Genomic DNA, 19,505 nt, shown 5'->3' with positions numbered 1-19,505 from the left:
TACCCCATAGAAGAGGCCTTCCCAAACCATGGTTTTCTGTGAAAATGACAGAAGTGGCTGCCTTTAAAACATACTCTGTGGCTTTTGAAAGGAGGAGGGGAAATCCAGATTGTAGAGAGTGATGAATGCCAGGGCCCACTTCAGCTCTGTCAGTTGGCCTAGGAGCTTGGTGATCTGCACGCTGTGAAATGGAAGGGGAGCCAAGCCAAATCCTGAGCTTTATGAAAGCTGCTATGGGTGTGTTTCCAACATGGAACGCCTGCTGGAAACACCTAGCACACGAGGAGTATCTAGCAGATGAACCAAGAGAGGAAATCCAAAACCACATTGCCTTTTAGTAGAAATCCTGTCTTAGGAACTCTCAGAGGGGAACCGAAAAATCAGACATCATTAAAAGTTCGTCTGTTTCCCCTCCGGTAGTCAGCACTGGGCATATCTCTTAGGCTTCTTTATGTATGTGTTGTTAGGCAAGTCACATAATGGTTGAACGTATGCTAGAAGAAAGGAATACAGACAAGGCCTCTGGCTTTGAGCCTTGATGAAGTCGGGTTCTGGCAGGTTTCAAAACCTTTCTGATTGGGAGGGTGTGGTGGTTTGTGAATGAGGTCAAAGCATAGGTGTGAAAGGGCTTCACAGATTCAACATTAAGGGCTTTTTAAAAGGCCTTTTATTTTTATATACCTTGGGGTTTTGCCTGCATGGATGTCTGTGTTAGGATGCCAGATCCCCTGGAACTGGAATTACAGACAGTTGTGAGCTGCCATGTAGGTAATGGGAATTGAACCCAGGTCCTTTGGAAGAGTAGCCAGTTCTCTTAATGGCTGAACCATCTCTCTAGATGAAGACCAGAGGTGTTTTTGAGGTCTTCAAAGACATGGAGTTTTAGGTTGCATATGCATAAATGTATAACTGACCAGAAAGACACCCTCCCTGCCACAATCTAGGATGTTAATTTCCACTGAGGGGAACAGGACTGTATGAGAGAAAAGGAGCCTGCATCAATATTCCATGTAGGTCTTATATTTGTAGGCAAGTATCTTTTGGAGGCATGCTAGGGACTGAATCCAGGGCCTTGCACATGCTAGGAAAGTGCTCTACCACTGAGCTACATCCCTAGCCTAAAAAAGCATCTTTTAAGAAAACTTACATTTGTAGATAAAATCACCTCTAAGAACAAAAAAGAAACTGCCTGCAAAATTGCTTGTGTCTGTGAGTACATACTCTTTTACTGGCAATGGTTTACACTTTCATTAGGGGCATAAAGGGTTTAGAGACCTCCACAAGGTAGCAGAAGGACTTGGGCTGGTCTCACATGTGTCCCTTGGTCCAATCTTCTCCCTCCCTGGTGGGCTGCTTTGCCTCTGTTCTGGCTGCTGGTGGGGCTTCCCTTTCCTCACACACCTGTGTCTCTATATCTCCAGCCCCTTCCTGCAGGCCCTGTGATTTCCCTGCATCCTGCCCACACTTTCATAGCAGCCCCTTTATTAAAATCTCCTCAAATTACCTAATTTGAGTCTGTCATTGCTTCCTGCGGAGGCCCTGATAGATACGGTGTTATAAATCTGTCATTAACTCATCAATGCCTACACACACACACACACACACACACACACACACACACACACACACAGACTTCCTTTCACTTGGCCTAAAACATTTAATCGATAACAAACATATGTATGTTCCCACAAATTCACCATGCTTACATATTCACATACAACAATTGGCCCAATTTAAAATCCTGTATTGAATTGAGTGAATTGAGGTGAACTGAGGGTAAACCTGTGCTCACAGATCCCAGGGTGCCACCTCCTACCTCTGGGTGGTGGTGGTGGTGGTGGGGTCTTTTATATGTATACTGTTGAGCTGCTAGTTGTTATTTTTAGATATGGCTACACTTGGTCCACCACAAATCTAGACAACCCTAGCAACTGCACTCTCAATATGCTTGGAAAAAAAGCTTCAAAAAAACCATTAAGTTAAAAGATCTTTAGGATATCTAACTATGCAGAATAGACAGACCTAGGTGTAAAAACGAAATATTCTCTCAACTAAATTGCAGGTGGAGAAAGAACAAAAGCCTTTAGAGATCACACAAAAACTAATTTAGACAGTGAGAACCAAGTCCATTAGGTAAGAATTGAAGGGAGACGCACCCTGAGGCTACTTTTCCAGTAACTGGATCTGACCATGCAAACACCTTATCAAGTACCCTTTTGTTTGGGGTGGTGTCTTAGGGAAACAAATGCCAGGAAATTGGACAGAATGACCTCTAAGGCTACACTAAGATGCTCTCATGATCTTAGACAAATAACTGTCCCTTCAGAGCTTCGGTCTTCTCACTGTAAAGGGACAGCTTTGCCTAGATGTGCCCACGGGATCTGTAGCACCTAGACAATCTCAAAATCGATGATTCTGCAGGCAGAGAGCTGCAGAAAGTGGGGAGGTGGAGGCATGGAAATGAGCTGCAGGAGTAATTAGTGATGGAAGTGCAGGTCTCTAGCTGCCCCTGGGTATCAGATGCACAGCTTAAAGCAAGGCCAATCTTGTCTGAATAATTCCACCCTCCAGAGCAAACGGCAACAATAAAGTGGTGAGAAAGCTGGCTTCTGTTGGAGGGAGAGACGGATGAACTTGTTTGGGAGGCAAAGGGCCAGGCTGTGGATTGTGCCGCTGGCATCTGCTAGTATTTTCACTCCCAGGGAACTCAGGTTCTTTGTTTTGCAGCAGGGTAGAGAGTAACCACCTATGCATACTTTACTGAGGATTACACGTGTGACCATCCCTAGATTTCCTGGTTGTGGTAGATATCATTCAAGAATATTTATTCACATCCAGGTCCCCGAATGCACTGGGTGTGTGACACTGCAGTGAATGGACTCAGGGAGTCTGCCTTTTCTCATTAGGACGGTGGAGGGATTGTAGGGTCCACCTCCTAGGAGGAGTGAGGAATCATTAGACAAAAGATACAAGATGTTATGCACATGGGGTAATGAGTGTCAGTCCTACTGCTAAGTAGCTTTGTGGGATTTAAACAACAGCATAAAATCACCATGTCATGGAAACCACAGTGAGTGCCCTCATCTCTTATCTGAGCATTCAGAAAGGTGATTTTTGTGGCCTCCCCCACACAGCACCAGTTTGGCCTTGAGTTTCTGTCTATCTACTGCTGCATGAGAGTGGTGGTGGGGACCCAGGTGGAGGTATGTGAGAGAACTTAGGCAGAGGGCCCTGCTTGGCATGGATGCCAGATGTCTCCTGATGGCAGTTTCCTTTGGGCTTTCTGAGAATTTTACCCAGGGTCCAACTGGGAAGTTTTGCCTGCCTTGTACTCCTGCCTCTGTTACAAGAGTAAGTTATTTAGGTTCCTCAGAGGAGACTGTACTTCTCAGGTGGCTCCCCTAGATCTTGACTGTAACACTGGCAGAGTCCTTGGAGATACTCTTTCCAGTCTTGTCCAAGTAAACAATCTAAGCTAATTTATTTGAGACAGTGACTCATATAGCTCAGGCTGAGCTTGAACTCCCTATGTAGTCCAGGATGACCCTCACCTGATCCTCCTGCTTCTACCTCCTGAGTGCTGAGGTTACAAGCAAGTGCCACCAATCCTTGTTTTAGGTTTTGTGTGGTTTCTTGAGCTGGGGCTGGAACCACAGGCTTTTAACATGTTAGGCACACACTCTACCAACTGAGCTACATCCATATCCTCAATCAAAGCTTATTTTGAACTAAGTGTATCTCCTGTGCTTAGATAGGACACAGTCACTGCATAATCAACTGGAGATATAGAACTCCAAAGAAGTTCTTTCTCAAATGAAGGGTACTGTTCTAAACTGCATGATACCAGTAGCTGGGGCGTTCATAGCAGACCTGTTCTTCACAGCAGTCATGGTCTTCAGAGGCATTTCTGTCAAATGAGTCATTTGGAGAACTGAAGACTTTTTAATGGCCAAAGGGGAGTTACAGTATGAAAACCTGTATTTCAGAGTGAGAATTTTATTAAAATATATTACTATTTTTAAGCTACCATACAAATATCCTTTGTATTGATCTCAGTGTGATGAACTGACTGAATAAATATGCCAATTTCTTCCAGTGAGCCAAACAGTATTTTTAAACTACTTTAAAATATGTGTTGTTTCCTATGGTTTTTAAAACTCTGGAGTTGATTATGAAAGCAATTTCAATTTTTAAAAATTCTTCTTTCCAGAGAACATACATATATATATTTTAAACTATCAGATGTAAAGCTTAATGGAGTGGGCCATTATTTTCTAAGGTGAAAAAGAAAGTGGATTATTGTGATGCTTAATCTTGATTGTCAACTTTATTTGACTTAAAACACCTGGGACACCAACTTATGGGTATGTCTTTGAGGACTGTTTCCAGAGAGATCTAACCAAGGAGTGAAGACCAACCCTGAATGTGGACGGTACCATAGGTTGGAGTCCCCACCAAGTAAAAAGGAGAAAGCAAGAGGAACCAGCATTCACCTCTCTCTGCTTCCTGACTGAGGATGCCACGTGACCTGTCCCCTCACTCTCCTGCTGTCATGCCTTCTCGTCATTATGGATTATGCCCTCAAACCATGAGCCAAAGTAAATCCTTCCTTCCTCGGTTGCCTTTGTTGGGTATTTTGTCACAGAAGTCAGAAAGGTAATTAATGCAAAAAATTGGTACCAGGAGCAGGGTCACTGCTGTGATAATCATAATCACTTGGGTTTGGGATAATCATAATCACTTGGGAGCTAGTTTGTTAGAGGAAGGTAAAGAGCTTGGAGCTCGGGACTAGAGAAGCCCTAGAATGACATGAGAAGAGAGTAGCGGGCCACTTTTGTGGCAGGTCTGCAATGATGGAGAGCAGCAGTCCAGTGGAAAAGCACGAAGTGTGCAGTGTGACGAGAAAGGAGTACAGCAAGTTTAAAGCCAGAGACAAAGCAGGAAGCAGCTACAGTTGTTGAAGAAATCAGTGTCAGAAAAGGAAACTGGCACTCTAGGACAACAGGAAAGGTATCCTGAGGGCAAGACCTCACACAAAAGCTCCAACTTGTGAAAAACGTAAATTCATTTGAAAAATAATAGAAAGCCTACATTAAGAATGCCATGACTAGAGCCAGAGGACAGGCTCACCCCAAATGGCCACTGAGTAAAGTGTTTTCCCGGGGTCTGCCTCAAAGGCACACAAAGGTTGTTTATAACTGTTGTCTGAGAGGGTTATGCTACACCTTGATCTGGCAGCACAACTTGGAAGCATTTTCCAAGTGGCACTGGTTTTGCAGGCATTGAGGACACAGGAATAGAGGAGTCACAGAGGTTAGCACCAGGGTTCTAGAAGCTACTGAAGCCAGGCAGTATGTAGGTGTGTCAGGTCAGACTCCCCGTAAGGAGGCATTAAGAGAGCATGAGGCTGAGAAGGTGAAGCCCAAGTTGCAATGGAGACCCCAGGATATTGGACATGCTAGTAATGGGGACTGCGCTCCGAGAACTGTAGGCATGAGGTTCAACTGGGTCAAGAGAGAGTCTATGTGCACAGTAGGCACCAGAACCAGAGGACTGCAGCAACCCAAGGGAGCTGCAGCCCAGATAATGCCACCAAGAGCCCCAGATCCCAGACATGGAACTACAGGATTGGGTGTTTGCCCTGCTGTGATCCAGTCGTGCATTGGCTGAGTCTTTGCTTGCTTTATCCCATTCCTTCTTTTTTTGGAATGAGAATGTTTCCTTCATGATATTGTATATGAGATGTACATGACTTGTAGGCTTGATTTTTATAGGGCTCATGGATAAGAGATTTCCTAAATCTCATAAAGAGACTGTATTTACACTTCTGAATTTTTAGATTCAGATAGTGGAGACTTGTAGAGATGAACTAAATGTATTTTGCATTATAAAATGAACATGAGATTTTAGGGATCAGGGATGGAATGCTAAGATTTAAAAATGATATGCCTGGGTGTCAAGCTGATAAAATGAAGACTTGCGATAGTTAATCTTGATTATCAACTTGGCAGGGCTTAGATTCACCTAGGAGACAAATTTCTATCCCTGTGTGAGGGGGTGTTTAATTTAGGCAGGAAGACCCACCCCGGATGTGATGGCATCATCTGACAGGCTGGAGTCTCAAGTGAGTGAAGAACAGAAAGGGTGGGGAGCATCTCTCTCTGTTTCTTGACTGAGGATGCCGTGTGATTAGCTGCCTTATGCTCATGCTGCTATGACTCCCCATCATGGTGGAATGCACCCTCAAACTGTACCAAACCAAAATTTCCTGCTTTAAATGGCTTTCATGTGGAATTTTTCACAGGAGCAAAAAGAATAACTAACACATACATAATGTAACATTACATTGGACACTACTACAACAAAGGGAAGCCTGAGTAACAATTCTTCAAATACGTAACAAATACTCATTACCTATTTGTGTACTTAATCAGGGCCCTTCCAGGAGTTTTGGGATTTTCAGAAGTTAAGGGAAGGACTGGGGAGATAGCTCATTTGCCAAAATGACTCCGTGTGTAGATCTGGAGACCTGAGTTCAGATCCCAGAAAACATGTAAAAGCCAGATGCAGTGGCACAGGGATCTGTAATCCCGGAAGCAGAGTCAGGAAAATCACAAGAGCATAGGCCAGCTATGCTGTGTGGTAATGAACAAGCAGGACCCTGCCTCAAACAAGACAAAGAACAAAGTTTGTTCTCTGACCTCTGTACACACACACACACACACACACACACACACACACACACACACACACACACAGCAGGACCCTGCCTCAAACAAGACAAAGAACAAAGTTTGTTCTCTGACCTCTGTACACACACACACACACACACACACACACACACACACAAGAGAGAGAGAGAGAGAGAGAGAGAGAGAGGTGTGTGTCAACAAAACTGAAAGCCCAAGGAATCCATGTACTAGCCAGTAGGCCCCTCGGGGAAATAAGCATACTAGCATGTTACCAGCATTTCACAGATGGGGACATCACAGAGAAGAGGTTAAGGACTTGGTCAACGCCCCTGCTATTCCACAAGTCTGCCCCCAGTGCTTCCTCACTTTTCCTTTTGCCTAGTGGAAAACCCCCCAAAATAAAAACGCTTTAGGCCTCAAAGCTATTTGGAATATCAACTAGATGATCTTTTGGAGCCTATCCTGGACTCGCTCTGGAGACCAGGCTGGCCTCAAACTCACAGAGATCCGCCAGCCTCTGCCTCCCGAGTGCTGGGATTAAAGGCATGCACCACCAATAGATGATCTTTAAAAACCATTTTCCCCATAAAAGCATGAAAGAACTACTGATCATTACAGTTGCTGTCCATGAATCACAGGATTTCTGGGTTTTAGAAAGAAGTGCCAATTTACCATTTTGGGAAAAAGAAACAATGCCAGATATTGTACTTACTTTGTGGAAGTAAGAGCCTTAGAAAATTCAGGCACAGGGCAGGGACTAGAGCTAGCTGGACATGAACAAGGCACATTATAGCTTCAGGTACAGAGCTAAAAACAAGTAAAAAATTATAGAATCGAGTACTTCAGGAGACCTGGGCCATCTGGTGTAACTACTGTGTCCTCAGCAGATCCAAGGTGGTTGGATCCCTTTTGCTGCCAGGAATCCACACCTTAACAGCACAATTCGCCAGTCAGGGATGGCCAACTCTCAGAAGTCCTCCCTAAGCTTGAACTGAAACCTGATGGGGACCAGAAGAGACATGAGGAATTCCTTTCCAAATGTGAATTTCTGCTTTCGATGGCATCTTTGGAGCCTGTGAGCTGTGCCTCTGCTCAGACAGAGAGGTTTACCTGAAGTTGTAGCCAGGGGAAACGCTGCTTTTCTCAGAAACTCCATCCAGTCGAGTGAAGGAATATTTGGGGATACACTGGTCCCAGGCCTTGTCCAGATCACACACCCAGCCGATCTTAATGCCCAGAACTCCACCCTGAAGAAAGGGCCAGATATGAGCTCTCCCCTGTGCTCAGTCAGGCTGAGGAATTGTGATGAGTGATTTCTTTCCCTTCTCTACATGGGAGGTGGCAGCAGGGAGGGAACAAAGTCACTGGTAGGGAGGGGAGTGTCCTTAGGGGAGGAACCTGAACCCCAAAGTCCCTGAGCTACAACACAAGACAGAGGATGCAACCGCAGATCGCTTTCCTGTGGTGTGGTGCTTAAGAGACCAAAGGCCTCTTCTGAGGTGAGGTGGGATGATAGGAATGGGAAACTGAGGCTTGGGGAAGTAGAGGCAAGATTTTTGGGGGAGAGATGGATGGGATTGAGGAAGGAATGGATCCAGGGATCTGCAGGTCTGGGATGCTTCCACCAGGTGGCATTGTCTTGCTGTGGCTCCTGCCCAGCATCCCAGTGTCTATCCCTGAAGTCTATAGGAGAACTGAGCTTTCCAGGTAGGTGTGGGGGGTCATGGAGAAGAGACAGGTTCTCACCGTGCGGGCCAGCTTGGCAAAATCTTGCCCGGCAAACTTAACCACATCCCCTACCCTCAAGATGGGGCAAAATGGGGCCTTTTCAGGGTGGAAACGGCATGTCTTTATGTCCTTGGCTGTCAAGTTGGGCAGGAGGTTTCCCCTGGGGAGGAAAGAGGAGAGAGATGAGGCCCAGAATGAAAGTAAAGATAATTATGCCTAAGTTCTCTCCAGTCTTCTGGATGCTTCTGGCCCTCCACAGGTAGGCACATCTACTCAAACCATCTCTCAGTCCCTCCTCATCTACCGCCCCTCTTTCCCTGTATGCTTTTATAACCCTCATTGTGTTGCATCTCATGACAGGGCTATGAACGTCTGTGGCCAGGGTCTCCAAACTACCAGGCTGGGCTCTGTGCATCTCCATGGTGCCTGGCAGGGTGCTCTGCACATGCCACTAGGTAGTTGTTGGGCAAACTAAGACAAGAAAAAAACAAAAAACAAAAACAAAACAAAACAACAACAACAAAACCTTCCACTCAAGGGCTGTAGGTAGAAAGAAATAAAAGTGACAAACACTTCAGACTCCAATTGCAGATGGCCTCAGTGTCCACAGCCAGGCTATGTTGTCTTTTCCCAGCTCCAAGCAGAACTCCTATTTGATTGGGTTCAGAGCTCCAAGGCAGGAAACTGACAGAGAAATTGGCTACATGACGTTTGGGATAGGAGCTCTGGACAGATGAGGAGATGGAGAGAACATGGGGACCTCTATGGCAGGCTAAATGAGGGAACAATGGAGGACTCACTTCTCAAAATTGAAGAGAGGGAAACGGATGCTGTTCTTGATGAAAATAGTGAAGTTCTCAGCTTCCATCATGACAGGCCTGTGGATGAGAACGGAGATTCAGCTCTCCAGAAGAGGGAAGACAGGGCTTTTCTCAGGAATATTTTTTGTGGGTGCCTGTTGAAAGGGGACATCTTATAGACCAAGGGCCTGTGGGAGCGAGGGTAAAAGGCAGAGGCAGGGCAGGGGAGATGACACCTTGAGGTAACATTCCCACCTCCAAGAAAAACCATGAGCTGGGGACACACAAAGCCCTCCATATGCTTGGGGATGCTCAGAGCCTTACATCTCCACGGTATCCACTTCGGTGGGGCACCAGCCCTGGATCTCACAGGTCCGGAGGACAGAGCTGTAGTTCACACAGCGGCCAGTGAGGATCCCTGGAGGGTGGAGCCGCATGACCGGGTGGCATCCTGCCCCTTGCCACTCCAATCCCCCTCCTCACCAGGGCCCCTGGCAGGTGAGCAAGTCAAGCAAATCCACTGCAGGTGTCCTGAACACCCCAGGACTCTTCTTCCTTGCCTCTTAGGCTGAGATATCCTTTCTGCCTAGAATGCCCTTCATGAAGCTCCCTCCATCTTGCTAAATCTTCCTCATCTTCAGGCCACCTCCATGAGGGCTTTGGAGCCACCTCTTAGGATCGTCCTTGTTCCCTCCCCTGAGACTGTCCTTTATGTTTCCTTAATCCCACTTGCTATTCTGTCACTGCAATGCCTAGAGTGAACTCTTGGGGCAGGAACCATACACCTCCACAGCTCTGACTGCTTCTGACACCCAGCAAACCTCTTGTAACACTGGCAGAATTCCATACAATAGGCTGACCCCCTTTCCTGAAATAGACTATCCCCGGGGAGAATTCACTGCCTTTTCGAGTCCCAGGAAGGCTTGGAGTTGGGGGTGGGGTGGAGAAAAGGGCTGCACTCACCCCCACCCGGGAAGCGCTCAGGCCCACACTGGCTGTCAGACACACAGCGGTACTTCTCCTCATTCTGTGGGGGGACAGGGTCACAGGTGTATGAAGGGCTTTCCCTTGGCCCTGGTCAACCCATTAGTTCCCATAGCCTCCCACAAGTTCCTGTGGCTACGGCTTCTGGTGGATGGCAGGTCCAGTCACAGCTCCAAGGCTGGACTATGGGCCTCTATTCATGCCACCTGCCCTGCTCCGGCCAATACGCTTCCGTGACCTGTTCCACTCACCTCTGGACAGAATCCTTGCATTTGATTTTCAGTAACGATCATCTTGGTGATAATGACAAAGACAGAGGTGCCCTTGGGAGGAGAAGGGAGAGGAAAAAGCCCATTCCAATCTGCAGGTCAGGAAGGGATTTCAGCTCTACAGAAGAGGAAGTCCCAGTCTGCCTATGATTTGGCCAAGGTGACAGGGCTAGCAAGGTGCACAGTTGGCATTCAAACCAATGTTTTCTAACCACCCTGGTGGCCCCTCTTGCTCCTTCTGTATTGCTCTCTATGAAAGCACAGGCATGACAGGGTCAGGGGTCGGGGAGTCCAGCTTCCTTATGTCCAGTTCTGCACTTTGGAGGGCAGGTTCTTGTTCCCCCAACAGTACTGCAGCTGCTGGCTCAGGATGCCTGCCCCTCTGTCTGTACTCTCCCCAGATGCAGGCATGCACATGTCCCTAGGGTAGGGGTCCATACCTGGGGTGGGGTCACATAATCTGACACATCCATGACTCTGTTGGCATAGCGTCCGAAGCCTTTCACCTTTGTTACTACTGAGGACTCAATGGCTGTGTCCCGCACTTGGTAGGCCTTCTCGTGCAAGAAAACCCACCTGCAGCAGAAGAGCAGGGAAACAGAGAAAGGGTCCACAGGCTCATGAGACAGGGGCTGGGAAAATTCTCCCTCCTGCCACCATTAGCGTCATATGGGTATGCTTGTTAGGGACATGTGTTGCAGGCAGAAACCAGGATGAGTCCTTGGTTAGTTCAGTGAGTCTTTGTAACCACCTCTGAGGAGCACTTTTGGGCTTCTTCTTCTAGTTATCTTCCTATGAAAACTTAATATTCCAGCATGTGTCATGTGGTGTATAGTTATGTGTACATGTTTGGAGGCCAGAAGTTGATATTGTTTTTTTAATTTCTGAAGCAGAGTCTCACTGTGTAGCCCTGGTTTGACTAGAACTCATTCTGTAGACTAGGCTGGCCTTGAACTCACAGAGATGCATCTGTCTCTGCCAGGATTAAAGGTGTGTGCCACCATGACAACAGAAGTTGATACTGAGATAGACATTCCAGCATCACCTCTATTACTGTCCACCTTATCTTTTTTGAAACAAGGTCTCACTGAACCTGGTACTCAGTGGCTGGCTAGACTGGCTGGCCAGTGAGCCCTCTATCTAGCCATCTACACCTACCAGCACTGGGTAACCAGTATACACTGCCATGCCTCACATTGTTTATTAAAAGATTACACCAGGGACTCTAGAATATTAGGAAAGTGCTCTATCAATGTTGAGCTATAGTCCCAGCCTACTTGTGATTTATACATACAAAAATTGAGGTTTTGATTTTTTGTTTTGTTTTTTTTTTTCTCCTAAGAAGGAATTTCCACCCCTTTGTGGGCCAAAAGTAACTATTGCTGATAACAAGGTCCCCCCTCTAGCAGGCCCCACGGAGAAGGAAGAGAAGGTTCCAGGCTGCAGACACTGTATGTCCCAAGTTTTATTCATGTTTGTGCCCTGTGTGCCAGGAAGACAGCAGACATTTAAGAAAGAAACTGATGAAAGGTCCTTGGAGCAGGCTACTTGGCAGTCTTCATCCCGTCAAGAGTCAGCGGGAGGAAGTGGGTATGGGCAGTGGTTGTGCCTCTGTCTGGAAGGTGAATACTGTTGGGAAGGTGGGATGCTAATCTCATTCCTTGCATTGTGCTTCCACCTAGTGGTCATTACCTGTCTTCCCATAGTTTTAAACCATTATGTGAGCAAGTAGCTAAGTAAGGCAGGAATCCCTTTCTTCCATTCCCACCTGCTTTTACAGATCCTCCTAGACATCCCTGGCAGCAGGAAGAGCCTCAGACTGCCGACACTGCTCATCAGTAAAGGACTGCCTCCCGTGTAAAACAAGCCACCACAGCCCTCAGGGTTCAAGACACTCAGTCCCTGTCTGGTGGCACACTGGAAGGTCAATGCAGTTACTGTCATTATTCTGTAGGCGAGAAAATCTATCAAATACGTTTGGGGAAAGATGCACTCTCTATACAACAAACTAGTAATACGTTAAATTTTGTTAACCTTATCGTTATTATTACCACTACTATGGCTATTGTATAGCAGTGCTGAGGATGGAATGCAGGGCCTCACAAATGTTAGGCAAGCACTCCAGCACTGAGATAAACTTCCAAGCCCGCTCATCTTACTGGATCACAGAAGCCAGTTTGGGAGAGAGAACTCGTGACCATTGACAGAATCGAGCAGCATTCTTTGGAAAGGCTGGGATAATGTCATTTTCCGCCTCTACCAAAGGTTGGGAAACTGCATCAGAAGATGACAGAAGGAGTCTGGGACAGTTTAGCTCAGAAAATACTTTGCTGTGGGCACCCCTGGCAGGGCAGCTGCAGAGGCAGTACTTGGGTTGGGCAGGCATGAGGCCTTTAAGAGGAGGCAGTGAGTGTCCAGCACAGGAACTCCTGTCATTGAGTTGGCTGTGAACTGCTGCTTCAGAAAGTGATGGACACCACATGGCTGGGAAGACTGGGGAGCTTGCTCTTCAATGCTTTGTGTATGCCGAGGAGATATTTCTCTCGGGTGGAGGGTAGACTGTTTGACCTTTGAGGTCCCTACACTGTTAGAAGATTCAGAAGGAAGCAGCTTTCAACCACTAAGGGAGGTAGTGTCACTTGTAGGATAGACATAGTCTCGCTTACAGCAAGCACAGGCTGATCTTCGGGAGGCCTCTTCGTGGTTCAGTGCCACCCCCATAGAGGGGGTTTTACTTACTCAAGTTCTTTTTCCTTTACTTTTATAGCTTTCTCTCTCTCTCTCTCTCTCTCTCTCTCTCTCTCTCTCTCTCTCTCTCTCTCTCTCTGTGTGTGTGTGTGTGTGTGTGTGTGTGCTGTGTATATAATTCCTCAGAAGCTAGCTACTTTTTAATTAATTCTGTGGGAGTTGGTATGTGTATGCCATGGTATACATGGAGAGGTCAGAGGGCAACTTGTGGGATCCAGTTTTCTTCTATTCTGTGGGTCTTGGGGATTGAACACAGGTTTCCAGGCTTGATGGAAGGTAGCTTTACACAAAGGCTCTCTTACTCCTCTATTGTCCGTCTGTCTGTCTGTCTATCTATCTATCTATCTATCTATCTATCTATCTATCTATCTATTATCATTTATTTGTCTATCCATATATCATCTATCTGTGACAGGGTATCCTATCTATCTATCTATCTATCTATCTATCTATCTATCTATCTATCTATCTATCATCTATCTATTTGTAACAGGGTCTCCTATCTATCTATCTATCATCTATCTATTTGTAACAGGGTCTCCTATCTATCTATCTATCTATCTATCTATCTATCTATCTATCTATCTGAGATGAGATCTCTCACTTTCGCCTGACATTCGACAACTAAGCTAGATTGGCCAACAAATCCCAGTCTGTGTTTCTCCAGCACTGGAATTAGAAGCATGTGCCACAATGCCAGCTCTCTTTCACACAAGTTGTGGCGATTGAACTTAAGTCCTTGTGCTTGCAAGGCAAGCACTTTACCCATTCAGCCATCTCCCCAACCACTGTTTTAACTTTTAATTGGCAAGAAATCATTGTCTGTATCTATGGGGCACAATGTGAATGTTTTGGTGCATGTATACATTATAGACTGAGTCTATTAAATGAATTAGCATAACCATCTCTTATATTTATCTGCTTCTTTTTGTAGCATCATCCACTTGGACTCTGAATGCTTTCTTGTATGAGAGAAAGAGGGTGGAGTTGCAGCTCTGCCAAATGGCTCTGAACCTGTTACCTGCTTTACTGTGGCTGTCTTGTAGCAGCCAGCAAGTTGATTAATGCACCATTAAGCATTATCCACATGCTTGTAAAATGGTCTTCTGAGCACCACGCCTTTACAGAAGTCTGCAGTGCTCCTTGCTTTACCACTCTTGCAATAGTTTCCTCTTTTCTTTTTGTTTTTTCTTCTTTTTTATTTTTGAAGGGGAGGAATTTCATTAAGGTCTCATTCACCATGTTATGGTCCAATAGAGATGAAGGCAGCATCTTGTTACAGAACCCAAGGAAGTGATCCGAAAGAGCACCATTAGCTCATGGCCTTATGCCCTCTGGGATGATGTGGAATGAGGTCTGGGGGCCTGACTCCAGTTTAGCTAAGATGGTGGCTGCTACTGAATACTCATCAGCGAGTAAGCCACAGTCCAAACAGACTTCTGGACCTCCAGGGTGCCTTGTCACAGGACTGTCGTGCTTCTCGGTGTTGAGCTAAGGAAATGGTTCTTTGAGACCAGTACCCTGTCCTTAAAGTCAAGGCACATTTGTAGATGCAAAGAGCATTCAGAGTGTCTTCTCATACACCAAGACTATGACGCTATGTTGACCCAGTCCATAAAGCCTTCGTGAGACAGCTGTATCATGACCATTGTGCCACAATCAGGGAAACAGATACAAAAGGGTGTGCTGACTTGCCCAGAGTAATGTAGCTGGGAGGTAGGCTTCACACAGCAGTCTGCTCTGGACCACTCCCAGCCACACCACTGTAGGGTCTCTAGCTATATCTCAGGTCAGACCCCAGCTTCACTGATAGAAAAGCATCCCCTAACTCAGGAAGGTCTCAGGGGGAAGGGGCTTGGGATAGAGAAACAATTAACCAGTCTGCCTCTTCCTCCTCCTCTTTCTTTAAGACTCCTGTATGCCTAGTAGGGAGGAGAGGCCACTTTAGAATTCTCTCTGAGTTAACAAATGGAAGAATTTCAGTGGCCCCATGGGGCTGAGAGCATCATCAGGGTAGCTAGCAATGGGAGGTGAGGGGTTGCTTCATTTCCAGAACAGAGGGGCTGAGGCTGTCTCTAGAGGCCAGGGCTTAGGAGATGCAGCAGGACTAAGCCTCTGATTCTTGGCATTTACTCTGCTGCTCTGACTTCTTTTTTTTTTCCCTTGCATTTCTGGTTTATTATTTATAGAGCGGAAGGCGGTGGCAGCTCCTTGGCAGGTGGGATGTGCAGGAAAGAGGCCCAAGCAGCATCCCAACACCCTCCCGTCTACCCCCAGGAGTAAAGGAGGAGGAGGCTAGGGAGTGAGCATGAAATGTGTGCAGCTGTGTGTCAGAGGAGAGGGGTCTTTTTAGGAAGGTATGAGCTGGGCAGAGGGAAAGAGCGAGGCACAACAGGGAGTCTAGGAACAACAATAGTTACCACATATAACTTAATATTACTGAGTCACTATCCTGGGAGAGGCACTTAGCTTGTGTCATCTCTTGTCCCAGAACACCCTGACAGGAGACACTCTTACACCCATTTCCTAGACTGAGACTAACAGGTCTGTGTCAGGATGGTGTCAAAGCAGGGATGTCACACTATGTAGTTCCTTCATCCTGAGGCTGTGGTGCAGGCAAGAGTGGGTGTACCTAGGCGATGAGGGATTCCAACTAATCCTCCCAGCATGTCACTGAGTGTGCTGACAAAGAACTGTGGGTGCTACCTGGGGGTCAAAAGCATGGTATCCCCAGTTTTTTTGGTATACCTAGAGTGGGTGAAGGAATCTCTCGAAGTGGTATCAACCACAGCAGGTAGCTGAGGCTGGAGACTGGATGATTTGGTAGTGTGTTGCTGTGAGTGTATAAGATGAAGACTTGGTTCACATTACACACTTCCTAGGTGAAGTTGTGTGTCCTGTTTTGTAGTCATGGAAATCATACACTGTCTCCCTGGCAGAAAATAAGAGGGCAAAGATTCAGGTACCACGTAAGTGCCAACACCACAGCATTCCATTAATATCCTTTCAAGGGACAGAGGCAGGTTGGTTCAATGGGTAAAGGTACTTGTTGTCAAGCCTGAGGACCTGAGTTCTATCTTTGGAGCTTACTGGCGGAAGGAGAGAGCTGATGCCCCACCCCCAACTCCATTGTTCTCTTACCTCTACACATACCCATGCTCCACTAACCCACAAAACGAGCAACATAAAATGAAAAAAAAAAATTAAAACCCTTTCTCTTGAGTCTAGGTAGTGTTATCTCTCTCCTCTAGGCTTCCCCACATCCATTCTATTCCCTTTAATCCTTGGGTACATAAGGCAGCTCAGATCTCATTACAGGACTCTTCCTCAGTCTCAGCCACACAGACAGGTTGAGCAGTGTCAGTAACTTCCGGCTTATCCTTTACTTTCCCGTGAAAACAAAGGCTGTTGTGGGACCCCAGGTCTGACCTCTGCTTCCAGAGATCTTTCCACACTCTAGCCTCTACTCCCATAAACTTCTTTTCTTCCTCCCCAAGATCAGGCTCTTTCCCTCCACAGAGGTGGGTTCTCTGCCTTGGGACTTCGTCTTTCCTTTTTCTCATCTGGTTGCTTCCACCCATCCTTCAGAACCTGGTTTGGATATGGCATTTCCAGAAAACTCCCTTTGGTTTCCAGATGGAGTCAAGGGCCTCTACAGTGGCAGCTTTTGGTGCTGTGCATATTTTAGACACTGTTAAAACTTAGCATTTGTTTGTGGGGATCATTGGGTTAATATCCACTTCCTGCCACATTCTCTGGTGTGATGTTCACAGGATAAAGACCCTGTCTGCTCTGTTCCACTGCTCTACCCTCAGTGCACAATGCCTGGCATGAAGAGATGCTTGATGCACTTTTGCTAAATTAATCACAATGGACTCATGAAGTCACATGGTGTTTGGGCTCCTATAAACAGCCTGGGCCAGGGGGCTGGGCTGCTGAGTATGCTGATGTAACTGTAAGGCACTGTTCCACGGGGATCTGTCAGGCTGGTAGATGGATGGGGTTGCATATCAAGATGCCAAAGAGCCTCTCTCCTGCTCCCTTGAGCAGGCTGGACTCAAGCCCCCAGCACTAGAGGATTCAATCTGATTCTTATGAGGGGTGGCCAAGGGCAGTGTAGGGCTAAGGGGTCTAGTCCAAGAGACGGCTGTCTCTATCTTCCATCAATATCCTGCCTGGAGCCAGGAAAGCCGGGCCAGGTTAAGAATGTGCTGAAACAGCTTTTGTACTCGTTGGACCAATATACCATCCTGTGAGGATCAGCAATTAAGGCACTGAATATATGTGTGAACACAGAAGACTTAAGAACTAACTCTGAGGCTGAGGATGTAGCTCAATGGGTGGAGTGCCAACCTAACATGCACAAAGCCTTGGGTTCAACATGCCAGCACCATATAAACTGGATGTGGTGGCCCACACCTGTAATTCCAGCACTAGGAGGATTAAGAATTCAAGGTCATCTTCACCTACATAGTAAGTTCAAGGACAGTCTGGGATACATAAGACTGTCTGAAAAAAACAAAACCCAGCAAACTAGCCAATCAAAAAGGAACCAATTTTGAGCCAAACTTTGGAGACAGGGATATGGAACATTCTAAACATCTCTCACAAAACAGCACAGGAAAGTAGTTTCAAGGCCATTCAATTCTACTCCATAGCTTGAATTCCTTCCGATGTCCTCACGAGGCTATAAAGCCTTGTTATACACTGGAATACCAAAGTCTACCGGCTTTCATCAAACCCATGAAACAAAAATCACTTAAAAAAAAAACCAAACCACATCTGCCCATCTCTCCACACATCAACCTCTCCACATTACTGCAACCTTTCAGCTCCAGCCCACAGGCACACAGGATGCATTCTTTGATTTTCCTGAATTAACTCATGACCTAGTCAGTGGCTTGCTGTCTTTCATAAACAGACTCATTGTCTCAAGGAACAGCAAGCGACCACAGACCCGAAAGCCAGAAAAGAAAACCCTTGAGGTTTCTGCCTGCATTTCCTGGTGCCAACCAGTGTATAGAAAATGACCACAAGAAGGACAGACCTGTGTTTTCCTCCTAGCTATTGTTTATTGGAGTCCCTTTGTGTGTGTGTGTGTGTGTGTTTGGATCTTGCTGGCCCTTGAGCAATCCCTAGCATGAGTCTTATGGCACAGAGACAGGTAGAGGGACAGATTTATGCCTTTTAACAATGGGTATCATTTCTACATTCTTGGGGGAAGAGTCCCACACTAAATCAGAGAAGGTACTTTTCTCTTTGACAACTCTTTCCTTGAATGTATCTATGCCTATGCCTCTCTCTATCTTGAGGGTCACTTCCCTCCTTTGTCCTACTCTCCAAGAACAAGGTTGTCTTGGTTTTTTAACCTCTCACCATCTAGCCCATGGCAGGAAGGAATTCCTTACTCTAAATGAAACCCAATGTTCTCCTTTCCTCCCCAGCCAGTTCTTCTTCCACATAACACCAACCCATCTCCCTGGTTTCAGTGCCTCCTTCCTGGGCTCCTGTATCTCAGACTCCAAAGACTCGGTTGAGGGGAATGGAAAAATGTGAGGGAGGGGTCTGTCTTTTTTTGGGGGGTGGGGGAAGGACCATATGGGTCCTTTCCTGTGCAGGGAATGCACCTATTATTGGAACATGTGTCTAAATCATTTTCCAGCCCTGGAAGAGTTACTGGGTAAAAAAATCCACCTGAGGACGGGACTGGATGGGAGTGGCAGAGGCCAATGCCGAGGACATGGCTCTCACAGATCAAAGTGTTTCTCAGAGGAGAAGCTCTAGAAGCTGCAGAGCAGTCTTGGGAGAGAGAGGGAAGGACATCAGGTGGCCCTCCCGTCCTGGGACTGTAGGACCATGGACTCACCCCACAAAGTAGGAAATGATCAGCAGCTGGACGGCTCGGTTGATGATCCCAATGGTCCAGCTCTTCACAACCACCGACTTGGTAGTCTCGTAGGTGAAGAAGTCTGATATGCAGTTCATACTGAGGATGTACTCCCAGCCACTCAGAAGGGCTATAGATGGCAGCCCAAGGAGATGACCTCAGGACAGGGAGAAAGAGATCAAGGTTTGAACTGGCCACTTAGTGGGACTTGAGGAATAGAGCCAGATCCTGTAAGCCAGGCAACTGTAGTCAGTGCTCAGTCTCTCTCCTCTTGACACTCTTGCTGCCAACAGTCTAGGGCCAGGGCGGCGGACCACCTTTTTATTCGTCTTCACTCCACTCCCCTGTGATGTCACAGCAGGGGTGGGGTCTCCAATCTCGGGCTCCAGATTGCCTG

General features: G+C 46.6%; 1 protein-coding gene across 9 annotated transcripts in view; it reads right to left on the bottom strand.

Moving 5' to 3' along the window:
• The window catches only part of P2rx3 (purinergic receptor P2X 3), a 35,776-nt gene that overhangs the window by 14,717 nt on the left and 1,554 nt on the right, over positions 1 to 19,505 (bottom strand). For 6 of the 9 annotated variants that reach the window (XM_027422654.2, XM_027422644.2, XM_027422649.2 and 3 more), the window contains 8 exons: positions 19,088 to 19,265; positions 10,914 to 11,049; positions 10,456 to 10,527; positions 10,184 to 10,247; positions 9,545 to 9,638; positions 9,221 to 9,298; positions 8,439 to 8,580; positions 7,803 to 7,939 (listed from right to left, as the gene is read on the bottom strand). In XM_027422654.2, the coding sequence (XP_027278455.1) occupies positions 7,803 to 7,939; positions 8,439 to 8,580; positions 9,221 to 9,298; positions 9,545 to 9,638; positions 10,184 to 10,247; positions 10,456 to 10,527; positions 10,914 to 11,049; positions 19,088 to 19,265 (901 nt within the window). Of the gene's footprint in view, positions 1 to 7,802; positions 7,940 to 8,438; positions 8,581 to 9,220; positions 9,299 to 9,544; positions 9,639 to 10,183; positions 10,248 to 10,455; positions 10,528 to 10,913; positions 11,050 to 19,087; positions 19,337 to 19,505 lie in introns of all 9 variants that reach the window. The other 3 variants (XM_027422650.2, XM_027422653.2, XM_027422645.2) reach the window with 3 other exon arrangements.

This window comes from Cricetulus griseus, chromosome 6 (assembly GCF_003668045.3).
Source record: "Cricetulus griseus strain 17A/GY chromosome 6, alternate assembly CriGri-PICRH-1.0, whole genome shotgun sequence".
Lineage (NCBI taxonomy): Eukaryota > Metazoa > Chordata > Mammalia > Rodentia > Cricetidae > Cricetulus > Cricetulus griseus.
This window is presented reverse-complemented; position numbering and strand designations above follow the sequence as displayed.